This window comes from Epinephelus moara, chromosome 9 (assembly GCF_006386435.1).
Source record: "Epinephelus moara isolate mb chromosome 9, YSFRI_EMoa_1.0, whole genome shotgun sequence".
Classification (NCBI taxonomy): domain Eukaryota; kingdom Metazoa; phylum Chordata; class Actinopteri; order Perciformes; family Serranidae; genus Epinephelus; species Epinephelus moara.
This window is the reverse complement of record NC_065514.1, coordinates 26,998,902-27,019,583: the sequence shown is the minus strand read 5'-3', so window position 1 is coordinate 27,019,583 and position 20,682 is coordinate 26,998,902. Positions and strand designations below refer to the sequence as shown.

The 20,682-nt window shown below is 40.7% G+C and overlaps 1 protein-coding gene across 2 annotated transcripts in view; it reads left to right on the top strand.

Moving 5' to 3' along the window:
- lrrc8aa (leucine rich repeat containing 8 VRAC subunit Aa) overlaps positions 1-19,655 on the top strand; it is a 24,281-nt gene extending 4,626 nt beyond the window's left edge. Inside the window, exons 3-5 of one of the 2 annotated variants that reach the window (XM_050052965.1) lie at positions 1,779-2,159; positions 9,114-11,238; positions 14,999-19,655. In XM_050052965.1, the coding sequence (XP_049908922.1) occupies positions 9,124-11,238; positions 14,999-15,274 (2,391 nt within the window). In that variant the 5' untranslated portion in view covers positions 1,779-2,159; positions 9,114-9,123 and the 3' untranslated portion in view covers positions 15,275-19,655. The remainder of the gene's footprint in view (positions 1-1,778; positions 2,160-9,113; positions 11,239-14,998) is intronic. The other variant, XM_050052964.1, reaches the window with a different exon arrangement.
- The last annotated feature ends 1,027 nt before the right edge of the window (positions 19,656-20,682 follow it).

Here is a 20,682-nt window from a genome sequence, read left to right as displayed (position 1 = left end):
GTGGACCAATTTTTCTGCATCTTTTCGGGTCAGGATAGGCCTAATTTTCGCAATATTATGCAGATGAAAAAATGCAGTCCGTGAGGTTTGTTTTAAATGAGAATTAAAAGACAAATAATATAATGAGCCAGTGAATCTCCTTGTCAGGGAAGTGTCTCTAGCAACGCTGGGCTACATAGCAACGGTCATTACACAGTATTATCAGACCTCTGAATGCCGCAACTGACCAATCAGAATACAGCATTTAATAGAGCCGTGTAATAAATATAAATACAACCGTTAATAAACCAACTGTCACACTCGCTACATTGACACAAACGGACACTATAGCGTTACACCAAGAAGATGGATATTTTCCCCAAAATTACATTTGAATTAAATTATGAGTGGTCATCAGGAGAGGACGAGGAAAAGGAAAGCTAGGACTCTTCTGTGCAGACCTCCAGGTGTGTTTGTGTAACATCAGCCAACCTCGACAAACTGGAGAGGAGCAAAAATGAAGCGAACACAGTCAGGAATTATCAATGATCATCTGATGAGGTACTGATGAGGATGAGGGAGAGTGGAAGCTGAATCCGGCCGTGCCAACTAGTGTTGCTTTCGTCAACGAAAAGTATGACTAAATATCGTCGTCAACGAACCAATGATATTTCAATGGAATAAATTACTTATTGACTTATTCATACTTCAAAAACAGCATCAGTAAGTGATTAATATAGGGGGGGTCAAAATAAAATAAATAAATAAAATAAAAATCAACCAGCCACCCTCCTCCCCTGACAGTCCCTCCATAAGTAACGAACAGTCCCTAAAGTGCAGTGAGGTTTGTGGACCGTTACCTGCCACAGAGAGCGAAATGTGAATGGCTCGTTTCTCCTCTGACACATCACATACCTGTGTGCCGCCACAGTTCGGCTGTTCAGGTACTTTTGGGCAGTCATGACGCCAAGAAGAGGACATTATTGGACCTGGAGTCGCTGTCGCCGGTAAGCCGTTCTTGCGCCGCGCAGCACTATGAGTCTCCGCCGTATTTAACAGGAATACATTCCCGTCTGTGTCTGTGACCCCCGTCACCCACTCACACAGCGTGCTATTTTTAGTCGCAAATGGCAGTAAAATGCTCGCACCATAGAGCTCTGTAGTGGAAAACAAATCACTGTAGCATAATCTAACCTACAAGTAAAAATAAATTAATAATAACTTTCACTGCTTAAAGATACTCAATAGCTCAGTTCATACCTGAAATGTCACTGGATACAAACCACTGCAGCGGCATATCGAGTGCCAGGTGGACAGCGCGCGCCGTTATTGGACGCCGCATGGACACTCACGCTCTTGCGATTGGACTTTGATCTTATTCCACAGTAGTGGTACCTGAGGTACTGTAGTACTACAGTACTCCAACATTATGGTATCATATGTACCATCGTGTTTTAGTACCGCGGTCAGTGCAACACTACTATGTAGTAATCATCATATCATTCCAGCAGACAACGTGAAAGCACAGACGCGGCTCGTGGATCAGAAATTTCTGCAGGTGGATCCGTGAATTACGTTGGTATCGGAACCCGATACCGATACTGGATCAGCCCCATCCCTAGTACAGATAGACAGATTATTTGTGCTCATTAAGATTTAGCAGAAATCTTTGGCGCCTGGACACCAGAGGGAGATATCTTTTGATTGAGAGACATCTGAGCAGCAGCAAGATTCAATTTCAGTTCATTTCAATTTTATTTATAATGCCCAATATCACAAATCACAATTTGCCTCCACAGGGCTTTACAGCATCCAGCATCCCTCTGTCCTTGGACCCTCACAGTGGATAATGGAAAAACTCCCCCAAAAAACAGGGGAGAAATGGTAGAAATCCCTCCATTGAGTCCAGACACCAGTGGTGGTGGTGGCTGCTGACTCTGAGGCTGCTGACTGCTGAGGCGGATGAGGCAGATGAATCTGTAAAGACTAGATGGTGATGGGGAGGTGGAGGGTGCACACCACTGCAGCAAAGGCAGAGAAAGAACCATATTAAAAATGAGGAGCAGTACGATGATAGGCTGACAGAGAAGGTGTGTCGCTGTGCTGTTGGTTAATTGTGAGTCAGCCGAAAAACAGCTGATGACTCAACTGACAGACCCAGACGATGACACCTAGAGATGGTGAGTGAGCATGCGTACAAGGAGTAAATGGCAGAGTGAGAAAGAAACTCACAGCCTGAGCATGAAAAGTATTGTCTTCCTGACTGAACTTTCGCAAGGGCTTTGTAATGCATTTAACATTCGCACCTCCATAAAGACACCCAATTTAGAATAAGCTGTAGCTAAACTGACCCAACAGGCCAATGAATAAAAATCAGAAACCTCTCAAATACAGGTAAAGGTTATTTATGCAAGATACCAAAATCTTATTGTCAGGAATTTTTTGTTCATGTAAAATATTCAAAATCTTATGATACTGTCTTATTAGGAATGCTCAGATTTTATTCACGGAATCAGTATTGAAAATTACTTTTTATCAACATAAATCAGATCAACAATAAATATAGTTTTATTTGTCAGTGTCATTATGAAATTAAATTCAAAGGGTTAAGCAGTTTTTAGGGCCACAACAATTCCTGGCCTCATGTTACCCTGCATAAAAAAAAATAATAAAAAAAATACTTGAATTGTTGAGTTTTACTTAGCATGGTGTCCTAATAGGCTCATTCAAGATTAACCAGGCCTGCACATATCAATCACAATGCATGCCGGTTAGTTTTGTGTGCAACTTCATCTGCATCATTCACTGATTGTGACGTTTAGTATTCAGAGACTAAATACATTCATCAGAAGCTATATGTAGTCTACTGTATATTAACATTGGACTGTTTTAATTATTTAAGTATCAGCCTTCACAAAGACTTGTGGTCAGTGGGATGTGAGGATTCTTAAAATAACATCTGTACAGATGTGAAGCCCTGATTATATCCGACTGATCTTTAATTTATTTTATTTAACCTTTATTTTAACAGGGTAGGTCCATTGATGACAGCTGTTGTCTTGGTTTTTCTTTTTCCTCTGAAAATATTAACCTACTAATCGTCAGACACAATTTATTTAGCCTGTGTAGTTGAGGGGACAGGTGTGCTCTGCAGCAGCAAACTGACATGATGCTGATGTACATAAGAATTCATGTCAAATGGAGGTTGAACCATGAACAGAAATTACAGATTGCTGCTAAATCTTTTTCATGTACATATGTCATAATTAAAACAATTGTAGACTAAGAACAAACTGATATATGAGTCTGAACACATTAAAAAAACAACATCATATCTGACAGGATGTTAATGTTCTGATGACATCCTGTACAGACTGAAGGCTGCTGGAAACTGTCGGGAAACTGTCCGACTTCACTGCAGCCTTTTGTCATCACTTCCTGCTGCAGCCGCCTGCTCTTGTCCTCTTTCCAGGGGAGGCACATTTTATTTCAAACGGGCCTAATCATAATTTGTCCTGATGTGGGAAAAAGTTGTGCTCTTGGTCAGTCTTCATTTTTATGAACATAGACGGAATCGCAGTGTTTGTGTATAACATCTTTTGGGTAGAAAATCCCCATGTCACGTACATTAAATGAAACGGCACTAAGCAAATGCTGTCTCAGTTGTTTAGTTCCATACTTAAAAAAGACCCACTTAAAAACGTCAATATCACTTTGACTGCACACTATATTTAGAATATTTTCACAGCTTTCTAAGCCTCATTTATGCAGTCATATGCTCAGTACTTCCTAAAACCTTACTATTAAAACCCGAACTTAAAGTAAAACTTATGTACAATCTCTTCAAAGCCAGATTCCAGTACTAAGGTGTTTTTTGTAAATAGATGTTTTGATATAGTTCTGCTGTTGTTAATGGGGTCTCAAATCAATTAATTAATCAGTGTGTTTGCTGATTTTTGTGGAGGCATGTGAGATAAACAAGGTTAGCTTAACAAATTTAAGGTAACACAGCATAACTAATTGATTTACAAATGGTCATTTGTGGGTGAAGTATTACGTCAAGCAACTACTTTGGACTGCATGCTGTGGACACATCACTGGGATTTGGACATAATGGTTTCAACAGCTAAGAACTGGTGAAATAATCTCCAAATGTGCCGTCTCACATGGTGGAGTCAGTGAGCTAGCCAGCCACTACATGAGTAAAATTTAACAGCTTCATGCTTCAGTGCTTCATCGACACACTCTTGTCCCAGGTGAGGAAAGCACATTGCTATCATCAGATGAGTGACAGCTTTGTTCAGCTCATTTCCTGTAACCACTTTATCATTAGCATAAAAGCATTGTGAAATTAGCAAGTTAGCTAGATAACTAGCTAGTCACAAAGGTAGGTAGGTAGGTAGGTACTTTATTAATCCCCTTGAGGAGAAATTTCAGCGCCACAGCAGCCAATAGAAACAATACAAAACAATAGACAATAAAAACACAGGTCACATTATAAAAATACTAATAAAAACACAGTGACACAGTGACACAAGGTGCGAGCAGTAAAAACCAAAGTGTAGACTGTCCATAGGAAATAGAAAGGGGGCGGGGGGGTCAGCACATGGATTAGTTGTACAGTCTTAAGGCAGTGGGCAAAAAGCAGCGTCTATGTCTCTCTGTAGAACACCGAGGCAGGATAAACCGGTTGGTCAAAGAGCTTCTTTGCCTGGTCAGGGTGTCATGTAGTGGGTGGGAGGGGTTGTCCATGATGGTCAAAAGCATCTGTAACATCCTCCTTTCAGTCACCACACTCATTGGATCTAATCTGGTCCCAAGGACAGACCCGGCCTTCTTCAGCAGCTTATTGATCTTGTTTTCCTCTGTAGCCTTCATGCCACTGCCCCAGCATGATAGTGCAAATAACAGTGCGCTCCCCACCACTGAATGGTAGAAGGCATTCAGCATTGGAGCAGAGACAACAACAAGGTGTCCACAACCTGTACAAGATGATGAAAAAGGGCGAGCTGAAAATGCCCGCCATTAACGTCAACGTCAAGGAAGTGGCAGTTTTGAACAGAGGATAGAGAGGGTCACCTCATCAGTTTGTTTTGGGAACACCCGTGTCTGTATGGCACTAGCCTTAAATGTATTTAAATGTTATTGACTATTACCTGTTAAAATGTCAGAACAGGTGCCGCTACTGACACTGATTAAACTTAAAGTGAACATTATGTGTTATGTGTTGCCACAATGACAAAATTCTTCTTTCAGTAATTGGCACCAATAGGATGTTTTACAGACTATCTTTATTGGTGCAGCTTGGCTTGGACAATGGCCGATGGCTTCCCAGCCTTCACCAGTCATGTGGGGAAGTATATCACTGACTGGAGCTGAAGAGACAAGAGTTGTATTAAATGTTACCATCTCTCTTAACAAACTAAGACTCTACTTGAGACTGAAACATGAAATAAAATAGAATAAAATAAAATAAGTTTTATTTTTAAGGAAAAACAGAATGATATTCACAACTTAAAGAAGGAAACAAAAAGGGTGAGAGATCCGAACTGAAAGGAGCCAAAGATGGGGAAGTCTCTGGTTGCCCAGTGGGCTGTCGTACCCAGCTCATCTCATAAGTGTACTGTTTTTCATTTTAACATGCATTTACATGAATTTTTGGACTTGACTACAACAACAGGGCCATCGCTGTAAGCAAAAGTCAAGGTGAACAAAAGTCTGTGACTAGGTATATGCCGTACCATACCATTGGCACAATATGTAATGTGTTATCTTTTGTTATAGTGGATCTTTGGTGTAACGTTTACCATGCTCACCATCTTAGTTGATGGTGTTAGCATGCTAACATGCTAATTAGCACTAAACACAAAGTTCAGCAGAGGTTGATGGGAGTGTCATGAGATGTGCCAGTATTTGGTCATAAACCAAAGTATTGGACAAATTAAAATTCTGACTTAATGATGATAAAGGGCCCTAAACATTTTTACATTTTTAAATTCAGGTTTACTTTATTTTCTTTCTAAAGGTAGATCCAGTATAAACTGCGAATATACAGTACAGTCAGGATTTTCTCTCTCTGTTTTTCTGTTTGACTGTAGCTTGAGTTGAGAGATGCTTGTCCTTGAGGAAGCTTATAGTTGGCTCTGTAATATATTGCCTCTCACAGCAGCCAGGTTTGCCCGCACCTCTATCAGCCCATGTGTCAGGACCTCATCTACAATGACTGCCTACACAAAAGCAGCTTTGTTCAGGGAACAAACTCAGGAGAAATGTACCAGGGTAGGGCTACAAGCAGGATGCCAAGAGCAGAGTATCTTTATAATCCAGCCTTGACCATTTTCTTTTTTTAATCCAGTTTGCATTTTAGTACTAGTTTACTGAATTCCTCTGGTGGTGGTGAGAGTGATCAGATAGCTATAGTCAGTAGGTGATTTGCTAATTTTTAACAGAGGTGACGAATCCCAGTCTAATGAATAACTTGTGTTATGGTTCAGTAATTCACTGCCATATTGTTTTCTGTGCACTCACTTAGGAGGCCAGTCGAAGCGAGTATGTTTGCAAGGGGGAATGGCGTGTCCCTCCTCCCCCATCAAATCGCCTACTGGCTTTAGTTCCACAAAGGAGAAGTCTTTGGTAGAAAGTCTGGAGGAGTGGTTTGGAAAGACATGCAGTGTGATGCACAGGCAAGATAAGCTGCCTTCAGATTGTTGTTTATTGTCCTGTGCCAGGATATTGTGAAACTAATCTTGGATGTCCTAATGATGTCAGTGACTGCATGTTTGCTGTAACTTGATGCTGCTGATGAGTCTTCAAAAACTTCTATTTTAAGACATGGTACATGAATCTTTGTTGTTACAGTTTACTTGATCTTATCAGTGCCCTCATGTGAAGGGCCATTATCTATACAGTTTGACTTTGGGAACACGCCTACTGCTTTAAGTTTGTCTGCTATTTGTGCTTGGCACAGAAAATAGAGATAGTAAGCAGTCAAACACATTTATTGTGCTGTTCTAGTTTTGGATGTGTGTCTAATCTGTGGCCATAGTGTAATAGAAATTGCATTGGTGTCAGAGATTTCTGTCCCTAATACCATGTGAATGCTCACAGAGGTGTTTTGGCAGCTTTGTGTGCTGTGATTTCTCAGTTGAAGTAAAGCAGCAACCTCACAGAGGAGGCCCACAGTGACTGTACTGCCATTCTGGTTTGAACTGGATAAAACAAGGCTTTTTTTGTGACCACTTGACCAGCTATCCTATTTCATCCTTTTCCTGTAAGTAAGGGGTGAGTTGAGCGGGCAGGGTGATACATTTTCAGAACAGCAAAGCAGAAGTCATCAGAACGTGATATTTGGATGTTCTCAAAGATAACAGTTTAATCTGGGGTTAACATTAAGCATTGACACAACTTGATGAAAAAAAATTGGTGAGATTGCTAATTTTCTTGTATTATTTACACATATAGCGTGTGAGGAAGTAGCCTAGTTGTGGTTTGACAATACTCAAGTATAAATGGATGCCTGGGAGAGTCTTGGTTTTGGGGTTTCTTTGTTAAGTTGTCAGCAACCAAATCTCACTTGGTATCACTAACATTTTCCTGAGAGCCTTCAGTCAAAGTTTAAGTTGTTGTTCAGTATCCTCACTGATTCAGATAATTTAATCTCAGCTTGAAGGAGTGAAAATGGAAGAATTGAAATAGTCACTCATGTTTGTATTTTTTGATATGTTAAAATGTGATTTGAATGAAGTATTAGCCTGAAAGAAGAGGCTTTTACCACTTCGTCATGCCGTGAAAATGTTTGTGCAGAGAAATCACTGAACATCAGGTGATAGATGAAGAAACAGTGACTTGTGTGTGAACATGCATGCTGTGTCAGGATCTGTGGCCCTTTTACTTCCAGCTAACTCTGCAGTCTCTGAACCGCAGTGTGCTGTCGGCGCATGCAGGATGCCGAGGATATGGCTGATGCTCCGTAGACTTTACAGCTAATACAATGACTCCCGGTCTTTGTGTGCTACTTGACCTTAAACATGCTGACTGGACTGTGTGTATGATGATGAGTTCAGTACCAAATTGCATATCTGTGTGATTATGTGCAGTATATTAGCATTGAGCTAGCAGAAGGGGGAATGTCTTTCTACATGTATTAATATGGTATCCATTTGAAGCTATTCGTAGAGGCAGATGCTTTGCACTACATACATTTGAATTTGTTTAGAAGCCTTAGCAAACGTAGACTTGCATTGTTGCTCCAAACATAAAGAAGCTAGTGATACACAAGGGTGTAGGGTGCAAATTAATTCATCATCAAAAAAGTATTCGGCAGATATTTTGAGTAGCCATTCATAGTTTGGGTTATCTTTCAAGCAAAAACTTTACATCAACTGAAAATTAAATGTCTTCAGGTTGTTGAGTGTTGTTTGGAAAGATGTGTATATATATTTGAAGATGTCACCGTAGGCTCTGAGAAATTTTGATGGGCATTTTTCACTAGATTCTTAATTTTTTTTTAGACAGACCAATTCATCAGGGAATGAAAATTATCATTAGTTGCAGTGTGTGTTGAAAATACACACAAATCTTAAAATTTCTCATTTTGTGTGATCATACCGTAACCATATGCTTAGAAATTACTGAAATATTACATCAAAATTTTATTAATACATATCCTGTCAATCAACTGATGGACTGATTGACCAATTACCCTCCCAAATATCAAGGGGTTCTTGGTGGAGAGGGTGGACAGATTCCAGTACCTTGGTGTCCACATCACAGGGGGCCTTACCTGGCTGTAAACACCAGGCAATACAATAATAAGGCCAGGAGAATCATTAAAGATCCCAACCACCCAGATAACAGCCTTTCTCCTTGCTGAGGTTGGGAAGATAGTACTGGATACACCAGGCCAGCACTGAGAGGCTCTACTTTCAGGCCACAAGGATCCTAAATAATGACACTGCCTAAGACTGCCCAATCTAATATTGTATATTACAGCCTTTTAAATGCACAAATTGAAGGAACCGATGGGATTACATTTCATTAGAATAGAGGCCCACTGGAGTTTTAAAGAGTAGAGTTTATGGAGTTTTAAATTTGATAGATCACCCACTAATTTCCCATTTTTTCTGTCTTTTTAGATAAACCATCATGATTCCCATCACAGAGCTCCGGTACTTTGCTGACACCCAGCCAGCGTACCGTATCCTGAAGCCATGGTGGGACGTTTTCACCGACTACATCTCAATCGTCATGCTGATGATTGCGGTGTTCGGTGGTACGCTGCAGGTCACGCAGGACAAGATGATCTGCCTGCCTTGCAAGTGGGTGGTCAACAAGTCCTGCGAGACCATGCCCGCCCCAAATGTAAGCACCGCCTATGCACCAGAACCCAAAGGCATTCAGTATGACCTTGACCGTCATCAGTATAACTACGTCGATGCTGTCTGCTACGAGAACAAACTACATTGGTTTGCCAAATATTTCCCATATCTGGTGCTACTCCACACCCTTATCTTCCTGGCCTGCAGCAACTTCTGGTTCAAGTTCCCCCGCACAAGCTCTAAACTGGAGCACTTTGTCTCCATCCTCCTCAAGTGCTTTGACTCCCCGTGGACAACAAGGGCTTTGTCTGAGACTGTGGTGGAGGAGAGCGACCCCAAACCTCTGGGGAAGATGAACGGTTCGATGGATAAGAAGGCCTCATGTGTGAGCGAGGATGTTGAGGCTAGCGTACCCATGCTGCAACGAACAAAGTCCAGAATTGAACAAGGAATTGTAGATCGCTCTGAAACTGGGGTTTTGGATAAAAAGGAAGGGGAGCAGGCCAAAGCTCTTTTTGAGAAGGTGAAGAAGTTCAGGATCCACGTAGAGGAGGGTGACATAGTATACCGTCTTTATATACGTCAGACCATCATCAAAGTAATCAAGTTTGTACTGATAATTAGCTACACAGCCTACTATGTGCGCTACATCAGGTTCAGTGTAGTGTGCACAGTGAACATACAGAAATTAACAGGGTACAGCACGTTCTATTGTGCTCACCCGTTAGCCACTCTTTTCAAGATTTTGGCCTGTTTCTACATCAGCTTGGTGGTGGTTTATGGTCTTATCTGCATGTACACTCTTTGTTGGATGCTCAGCCGCTCCCTCAAACGATACTCCTTTGAATCAATCCGCGAGGAAAGCAGCTATAGCGACATCCCTGACTTGAAGAACGATTTTGCCTTCATGCTGCACATGATAGATCAGTATGATCCTCTCTATTCCAAACGCTTTGCTGTGTTTCTGTCAGAGGTGAGCGAGAACAAGCTAAGGCAGCTGAACCTGAACAATGAGTGGACGATGGAGAAGCTGAAGCAGCGCATCACCAAGACCTCCCAGGATAAGCAGGAGCTGCATCTGTTTATGCTCAGTGGAATCCCAGACACAGTATTTGATCTAGTTGAGCTGGAAGTGCTCAAGCTGGAGCTCATCCCGGACGTAACTATCCCACCAATCATCGCCCAGCTCTCCAACATGAGAGAGATGTGGCTCTATCATACACCAGCTAAAATTGAGGCACCAGCTCTTGCTTTCCTGAGAGAGAACCTGAAGTCTCTTCACATCAAGTTCACAGACATCAAGGAGATCCCACTGTGGATCTACAGCCTGAAGAACCTCAGTGAGCTTCACTTAACCGGGAACCTGAGTGCTGAGAACAATCGTTACATCGTCATTGATGGGCTTCGGGAGCTCAAAAGGCTCAAAGTGCTTCGTCTGAAAAGCAACCTGACCAAGCTGCCGCAGGTCGTGACGGATGTGGGCGTGCACCTCCAGAAGCTCTCCATCAACAACGAGGGCACCAAGCTGATGGTGCTCAACAGCCTGAAGAAAATGGTCAACCTGACGGAGCTTGAGCTTGTTCGCTGCGACCTTGAACGCATTCCACACTCCATTTTTAGTTTGCACAACCTGCAGGAGATTGACCTGAAGGACAACAACCTGAAGACCATAGAGGAGATCATCAGCTTCCAGCACCTGCACCGGCTGGTGTGCCTGAAGCTATGGTACAACCAGATTGCCTACATCCCCATTCAGATCGGAACACTTACCAACTTGGAGAGGCTGTATCTGAACAGAAACAAGATAGAGAAGATCCCCAGCCAGCTCTTCTTCTGTCGCAAGCTGCGCTTCTTAGACCTGAGTCACAACAATCTGACCAACATCCATGCTGATGTAGGCTTCCTCCAGAACCTGCAGTACTTCGCTGTGACAGCAAACAGGGTGAGAGGCAAAAATTCCTTTAAATTTCCCATCCATGGTTTAACTTAAGTAAAAGCTTATTCATAATTCCTGTGTTTTTGGAGAGATAATTCCCTCTATCTTTGTATCATGTGTGAATAAGATTAGCTCAAAGGCCAGATAAGGTGTTTATGAAGGTCAACGCTTATAAATGTTGCTATCTCAGGAGACAGGTTGGGCATTATGGCTTTAAAGATAACCACGACTGAGGCTTTGGCAGTTTTGCAGTTGTGAATTATCAACATTTACGATGCTTTATATTTCTGAGTTTTAAGTTGTCCATAGAAGTTTAGATTTGAAATCAGACAGAAGTCAAATTGAAAACATTGATATAATTTTGGTCTGTTTTATGCCTGGTTCACACGACACAACATTTCTGTCTGTTCCAACAGTCACTATGTCACAATAGCCGATTGTGGAGTCATAAAATCGTGCCATGACTTGGCCGACAGACATGACACACTACATGACGGTACTCACCAATTATCCCCGGTTGTCTTTCACAATGTGTGATGTCATCAGGTTATTCTTGTCCTTTTTTTATTATTATTGCTATTATTTCGGTCACTGTGTCTGTTCACGTGCAAGCCGAAATGTTGTTGTAGTAAGGTAAAAAGCTCCACTAGATGGCAGGAGCTACATTTGAAGTACCACATGTAAACATGCAAGTCACTGAATCCTCCACAATAACTTCCTGCAAGTGTTTCACAATAAAAGCCTGTTTAGAAAATGAAGGGATTCTTTTAACAGATGTTATAAATGGGCTTTTAATTTGAAACAGATACAGGAAGTGTTGAGTTTGAAATGACGTTGCAATGCATTAACTTTATCAAGGCAATCGGGAACAGATAAAAAGTAAAAATAGAAGAATTTAAAAAAAAAAATAGAATCAGGCTGATATCATGTAGTGTGAACCTGGCATTAGGGATGCATGATATATATGGGGCCGGTAAATTATCAGCAGGTAATGGGAAATTAATATTACGTATTATTCCAATAATGAAATCATGGTTGATAAATAGACTTTAATGCAAAGCCAAATTACTTTCATTGAGTTAAAAGGGGAAGTTTCTACTTAGTCGATACAGTAGGTGGTGGAACACCTTTAAAGTTAGAGTTCGACCTGCCAATAATTTCAGAGAAGAACAAGCGCAGCACGCTGACTACAGAGCCAAACAACAGCTGGTGTGGACGTCTACCAACGGGTGCAATCCAAGTCTCTTATTTGAGTCATTCTTGTGCTCCATCTTGAAGACTGTCCCAAAGCTCTTATTTCTGCTCTGAGGAGCAAAAAGGGATCTCTGAGGAGCCATGAGCGAAGACATACAAGAGCAGCCTTCTTGGAAGTGAGTTAAGCTGAAAGCCATGACAGGCCTATTTAACTCTGCCTCTACATCTGGCTCATTTGAACGGGATGGTGAAGAAACATTACAAACGTAAGTGCTGCTTATGTTAATTTATTTTATTTTTGAAATGTAATGTAATGTTAATGCAGCATGTGTTTACGCATATTTTATTCACAACTCGTTTAGTTATGTCATATCAGCACTCTCCTATCGTCTGTGTTGTACAGCATCTGTTATTTATCGGACCTTGGTTAGAAAATGTGTTACTTTCATGGGTTGGGTACTTTCACATGAGAAAGTGTTGGGTTTTATAAAGCATGGTATCAAATGTTGCCTTATAACCTCCAAGGTCCGATAAAAAGCAGATGCTGTAGGTATATACACATGTTAGAAGGATATCATGTTAGGACAGTAAGAAAATTACTTGCATTCATGTGGCTGACACTTTTTTAGAGCCCATCATCAATCGTTAAGCATGTTATTTGACTGAAACAATGTGTGTCATGGCCTGTAGGGTGCCATCATATTCTACATCTCACTAATAAATCCCATGTTTGATATCTTCCAGGAGCTCTAAAAATCCACTGATAAGAGCAGGGACAGACAATGGGAGGACACAACAGCCGTGGTTTTCTGTCATGCACAAGGCCAATGGGGACTCGTGTGTATTGGGAAACCATGAGCCTGTGGCCTCCAGTGGTCATGGCTCATCACCTCCTGGAGCTGGAGCCGCTACTTGTGGTCGGGAATGTGAGGAAGTGGATCCTACATGGCCTGGCGCAAATAGCGGTGCCACCACAAAGGCATGATGTGGGAGCATTGTTAGTGTTCCTAAAGGAGGAAGCTAAGAAGGAGGACCAGCAGCTCCAGGCGATGCAAGCCAACACTAAAAGATTTTTGGACCTTTTGGAAAAATGTGTTAAAAAAACAATAAGTTTATCATTTTGTATTTATTTATTTATTCATTTAATGTTATATTGTTATGTCTGACAGGAGGAACATTCTGTTGTGTAAAACATGTAATTTGTGACATTTATGTGACAGTTTATAATTAAAATGCTGAGCAAACAAGTCTTGAGTCTGTGTTATTCAAATCCTTGGTCTAAACTAGTTTAGCCACATAGTTAACAAATGTCTCACAACTTTTTTTTCCAGGGTAATGTTCTAAGGACAGGAGTGTGGCACAACTCAGCTTCTTGTCTCATGAATAGCTTTAATCAATCAATCAAACTTTATTGCAGACTCCAACGTCCAAATAGACATACAGTCACATACAGTACATACAACAAAAATACAGTAAAAAGGCGTTATATCACATAATAATTAATAGTATTTCAAAAATCGTTGCATTTTAACAGGTAAGGAGGTGAAGGGAACAAACTGGAATAATGACAACTTGTCTACAGCACAGAAAACATCACATGTACTAAAGCATATGGTAGTATAATGAAAAGGACTCCTAGTTAGTTCCTGTTTCAGTGACTTGTGTATAACCTGTTGACATGTCTGGTTTGACAGATTCTGTTGAAGCATTTAGTGCCAATTCTTAGGCTTTAAAACCGAAGTGTGTTTGGGAAGTTTTTTGATGTACTTTACTAGAAAAAACAAAGGACATTTGAAGTGTCAAAACTGACACAAACCTACAAACAACTAAGCTTGGCTTTGGCTGAAGTGGATCATTTCATTCTTAATAAAATGCTGTTAATTTGCTTCACAATGCAGGAATTTCATTCTGTTCACTGTGAAAAGTTCTCCTGAAAACACTGCTTTCCACTCAGGATCATGTGTTTTAAATAAAGGCTACTATTACTGCTGTTTTATTGCGTTTACTTGTGTGGTTGCGCTCTGAAAATAGGTTCCAGCAGGTTTGTGTGCAGCCAAAAATAGTTCCATTAAACAGGACCCCTCTGGTGTCTCTTGTGTTTTTAAGGCCTCTCTTATCTAACTCCTCTTCACACTGTTGGCACATTATCAATTCAAATTAGTTGCATAATTATGAATATTGTGTCCATGTAGGTGTTTAAAGAGGATGTGATTTCTTTGGACAATCAATGAATACAGATTGAAATTTATTTTTAGATAAACAAAAATTACATATAGTTTTGCTGAATGCTGGTTTTAACTTATTCATTGACATCTTTGAAGCCATTTTTCCCCATTATCCTAAATTTGTTAATGAGACTTTTTAACCTTAAATCTAACAACAAAGCCCGATTGCCCTCTGATCTTATTTTGACTAGAACTGAACCTCATTTTCTTAATGCCCTTTGCTCACATTGCAGATTGTGGCCTCACCTGCCAATGCATATTGATTAAAAAATTTGACAACTCAGGCTTTCTGTTCACTGTTTAACTTACACCCCTTATTATTCTTTTCCTTATCCTCTCCACTTCAGATCGAGACTTTGCCCCCAGAACTGTTCAAGTGCAAGAAGCTGCGTACTCTGAATCTGGGAAACAACTGCCTGCAGACGCTGCCATCACGCTTCGGGGAACTCACCGGATTGACCCAGCTGGAGCTGAGAGGGAACCGTCTCGAGTGTCTCCCGGTGGAGCTCGGTGAGTGTCGGCTGTTGAAGAGGAGCAGTCTGGTGGTGGAGGAGGACCTGTTCAACACGCTGCCGCCAGAAGTCAAAGAGCAGCTCTGGAGGGCCGATAAGGAGCAAGCTTGAACTAAACCCCAGTGGAAAGCTGCAGAGGAGAGAAGTTTGATTTAAGAAATAATAGAGTGGTGATATTGTTTGTATATGCAAACTAGAAGTTTGCAGCAGTGTCGGCCATGCAGGCTCCGAAAAATGGCTTATTGTTTGATTGGTGCTCGGGGCCCTCCTGGCAGAACCTGTACAAGCAAGGCATTTCAAGACCTCCAAGGATGTTAATGGGAATCACAAGTTATATGGTCGCCAAAGAATAATCTCGGTGATGACTGTTGGTTCAGTAACGTGGCTTTTCTGTAATATCATCCCGAATATAAAGCTGCAAGGATGGAAGCAGGCGATGTTGAATATGCATGCCACAGTAGGACCTTGCTAAAGCAAACCTGTTTATAAGAGAGAACTGAAAAAAACTGCATGATTCAGCCTTGCCAGTGAGCTAAATGTGCTCACTATCATTTCTTTGCGGATCATGGGACACATGCGCCAAATGAACGTGCTCAAAGCAGTGTTTGCCTGAACTTCCTCTGGCCTTGAGACTCAAAATTTTTCGTTTGAAATTTATACAGTTACATTTGCAGTTGCGGCGCCCCGTGTGGCTCAGAATACTGGCAGATGTTCGTAAATAAATTAAAGTGCAACTGACAGCCAATTTGTTGAGGCATGAACGTTTGGTCCTGTTGTTTTCTTCAGGCTCTCTGCACCCCCAACATGCTCGGAGGCATCTTTTTATGTGAACAAAATAACTCTGACGATCAACGGTCAACAGATCGTCCCACAACTGATCTCACAGCTTAGGCCTTAACTCAGAGGACTGATGAAAGAACATCAGAGAAACAATAGGGGACAAACTGCAGTGCAAGTCTAAATACCCTGCAGCTGTTAATTTGTAACGTTAGTCAGAGTGGCAGGTGATTTCTAAACTGTGTGGGAGCTGTGGTGTGGAACTCTTGCTTTTCTAAACAACATGTCTTCAGTAGGCATGGTGGCACAGACTTTATTTTATATGACTTAACATCACACACATTACGGGTGTGTCTTATCAAAGTTTGTGAGATTGATTGTGATTGGACAAGAAACAAGGTCAAGAAGTTATTTTGGCTTTGAGCTATATAATGAGGTACTTTTAAATGCTACCACACATTGGTATCATGCTTGGGCCTGGGACACAGGCTGTGTTGAGATTGGTTCAACATTAAAATTAGACGCGATCAATATCCAGTGAGGGACTGAATGCCACACATTCTACACAGCCATTGATTCGCTGTTTTTGTGTATGATTTTATTTTAAGTTGCTTATGGAACATATACTTGTTGTCAAAGATCTTAAGTGACCTTTGTTTAGTTGAAGGCTGATGTACGTGTTGCTTACCTGACTAGATAGTAATAACACAAGGTGTCCCCCGCCTGACAGGAAGTACAGGGGACTCAATTAGAAAACTCCGTCACAGTCGATTTCTTTGTCTTCGTTAAATTAAAACTTACGCAAACTTGCACAATGCTAATCATACATCCAGAATATGTCGATGAAAAACAAGAATCACAGTACTTTTAAGAGACTTAAGATGATTATTACCTCCAAGAGGATGAACTCCTGCAGATGTGAGACAGGAGAGTCTTAACTAGCTGCAAGGTACTGCCGGTCCCTAAAAGAAAAAGTGTTGTTTTTGGTGACTCAAGTGCCCAGCTGTTTGTATGTTAGCCCCTCTATTTATCATGCTCAGTTTACATCAGGGTAAACTGGACATTTTTCTGCGCTTTGTTTATCCACTGAAGAGCAAACTGAGGACAAACAGGAAATTATAGTGAAGGAAACTGGTTCTGACTGATCCTACCCGAGGGAAAACATTTATTCCAGAGTATGCAGACTATGTGATTTCCACATTCATGGTCCAAATTAGTGCAACATGCTTTGTCTGCTTGAAACACTTTTCTTGTTAAGACCTTGGATTTAATAGCATCGTTTGGAGTAACCCTGCTATGTTTACTCCAGCCAGGCATCTTGTTGCTAATATGGCCTTATCCTTCACAAGCCGCATGCCCTGTTAATAATCACAAACATCATGTTCATGACTTGTTTTGTGTGTGTTCTAAAATGTATAGCTGAAATGTTTTATATCAGTCACATATTATGTGGTCTTATTGTTACCAGCTGTTTTGCTTTGAATTTAACTTATTTTTTTAAAGAGGTTTTATGGGAAGTTTTACTGTAATAATATAATCGCACCTTTGTTCACAGTGAATTTTGTTCCACTGAGTCCCTGGCTAAATCCAAATGCCCTTCTCGGGGTCATAGGTAATTTGCTCCACTTCTGAAAGAAGAGCCTCAGTCTTGACTGTGTTGACTAGCAGCCAGCTTTGAGTTGTAAGCAAAGGTCACAGGCTAAGTAAAAAAAAAAAAAGGAACAGATGACATCAGTGAAACTCAGCAATTTAAAGGAAATCTCAGCTTTTCCAGTATGTATGAACTTGTTCGACATGTTTTTAAGTGGCATTTCTGCTCTTGATGAATTATTGTGGTGCCAAGAAAGAGACAAAACATGTTTTTCAGTACACTTTACAGGTAGTGACCTGTTGTTGCCAAATAATGAGTGCAAATAAGGACATTTAGGTACTAGCACATGCAGTATATACACATTATAAAAATAGAAATAATCTATTGCAGTAGGTGGTTACAGATATAGGGACAAGTTGTGGGAAGACTGGTACGTCATTCCAAACTAAGAGATAGTAACATGGCTCATTGTGGTGGTGCAGTGCAGTTGTCACTGCTGCTGACACTAAAAATCTCCTTCCTGCAGTGCACCACAGTGTCAAATTAGGATGTTGAAACAATGCCTGTCAGTTGTATCAAATGTCTTTTGGCCTTAACGTGGTGGTCATCAGAGGTTGAGTAGTCACAGCTAAATATTCTTTTTATGACCCTGAATTGATCCTTGGTACAGCGGTTTTAGTGTATTTAACTCTTGAAGCTTGAGAGTGCCATAGAAATCTTTCTCAGGGCATCACTGGAATGCTAGTCACATCTTGGATTTGCTAAAATTGCTTTACATATATCCGTCCATTCGCCATTTCAGCTCTGTCATATTCAATCTATGTCAGCATTGTGACACATCTGTAGTCAGCCAAATTTTCTGAGTCACATTTTCCTGCTAACGTTTGGATTTATATTGACAAATACCCTTTTTGTCCTGACCTCCAGAGCTGTGACTGCAGCCATACAGTCCTCAACAGTCACTTCCCTCTGAGTCACAAGATGAGCACATTAAAACCCGCAGCCAGACTCCCTTTCCTGCTTGTCAGCGTCACTGAATCGGGTGACGGGTCTTAGCTGAGGTTAGTCAGCTGTTTGCAGAGAACCAAAAGAAGAAGTTTTAGTCAAAATATCCCTTGGTTACTTGAAAACTCTTACGCAGGCACTTTAATTAGTGTCATGTCAGAGGTGGCCCATTCTCATGTAAACACTTAAAAAAAAAACCTAACTTAAAAAAAATCAATTAGCTCTTTTTTTTTTTTAATTATGTGCTAAAATGTGCCCAAAGTTTTGTTTTGATCTTTTGTGTTGCCTCTCCTGAATTTCTTCAAAGTACGAAATGCTCTTGCCTTAAGTAGTGTAGTTTGTGTGAAACAGCGTGATTTATCAGTTAATTCTGACAGGATTAACTCATTTGGATCAAGAGGGGGTTTTACAGCAGACAGTGACATGCTGATTTCTGTGGACACAGCTCATTTCCCAAAAAAGGACAGGATTTCACAACTCAACAGAAGCAAGTCATGACAATCTAACATACTGTAAATGGAGATGATCTCTCCCTCTAGTGTGGTGCCCACACACTGTTAATATCTGTAATATTTCTGAAGTGTGTACATTTTTGGACGGTTGTAACCATTTCACTTGAACTCAGAAATCGCATTATTCAAAAAAACTGCCATGATTGCATTGACATCTAATCGCTACCTGTGTATAAAACCTTTTTTGAATACATGATTGTATTTACTATGTATGATTCACTCATCTCTGTATTCTGATGCCTGTAGATCAGGGATATGAAAACAGTTCCTTTTATTCGGGGTTCACATCTATTTCATCTTGCAGCATGAGTTTGCAGATGCTGAACTTGTGTGCATTATAGCCATACTGAAAGCCACACCACTTAACCCCTAGCAGCAATCACTGTTGAGCATTAACTTTAAGCTGGATGGACAGACTTGTTTTAATCAGCACCGTCTGTATCACGTGACAAGGCCTTTATTATCTAATTGTTGCCAAGTGGACTGAACACTGGCTTTTTAAGCAGGATGTCTGTAACAATGGACAACTGAACTGTATTTCCTAATGTTCAGACCCTACGTTTTGTACCATTCTGACACATGATAATGAAATAAACACTTAACACCAAATCCTGTTGCAAAGAGTGATTAATTCCTCATCTGGCGCATGGTTCTTCTTTCAGGGGAAAATCCTAAACACTGTTGAACTTGTTGCCGAGAAACCGATTTAAACACATGAAACAGGCTAATAGATCTTTTTCCTCTGCTGACATTTTGACTTGTTTTAGCTAGTAGGGACAGCATAAGTGTAATACTCCCTGTGTAATAAATATCTGTGAAATGGCTGTCAGACTATAAGTAGTAGTGCGTCATGGTCAGATAGTTCGAGTCAGAATGACCACTTTTACCATGGCAACTTTATTGACATTATGTTTTAAGCCTACCCAGGTATCCAAAATGACATGGCCCAACATCGGCCCAAACAGTAAGACGCTGGAAGACCTAAGTTGGGCTGCATCCAGTTGCCCGACTCGGCTGAGACCAGGTTTTATATGAGAAGAGGAAATCTCCGCTCGTCGCTAGGCTAATTTAACCCTTGTGTTACCCCTGGACATTTTTGTCCATTTCCAAAATTCAAAAATTCCCTCACAGACAAATGAAAGATCACAGGGGGGTGATTTTTTTGCATGGAGGTGTCATTCTGGATGAAATTTCAAAATCTCAACTTTCAGCACGAAAATCCATTATTTGACCCTGTAATGCATTTTTATCCTATCCATGACCCTTCAAGTGGACAAAAATGTCCATTTCATAGAAAGTGTCCGACAAAAGGTCACAGGAGGGTGATTTTGGTTTAAATTTGAAAATCCCAACTTTCAGCATGAAAATCCATTGTTTGACCCTGTAATGCATTTTTATCCCATCCATGATAAATGGATGGTATAGCAACAATAACAAATGGCTAAATGACAGGTGGACATTTTTGTCAAATGTTGTTAAATGTTGCTGTTGTCCCTGGTTTATATGAGAAGAGGGAAAGATCGCTAGCAGCTAGGCTAATTTATACAATGAGAAATGCCATAGGCTTGTGCTAATAACATTAGCATTTTGTGTTTGTTTGGAAAACATGTTTAGTATGAAAGTTGTTTTGTCAG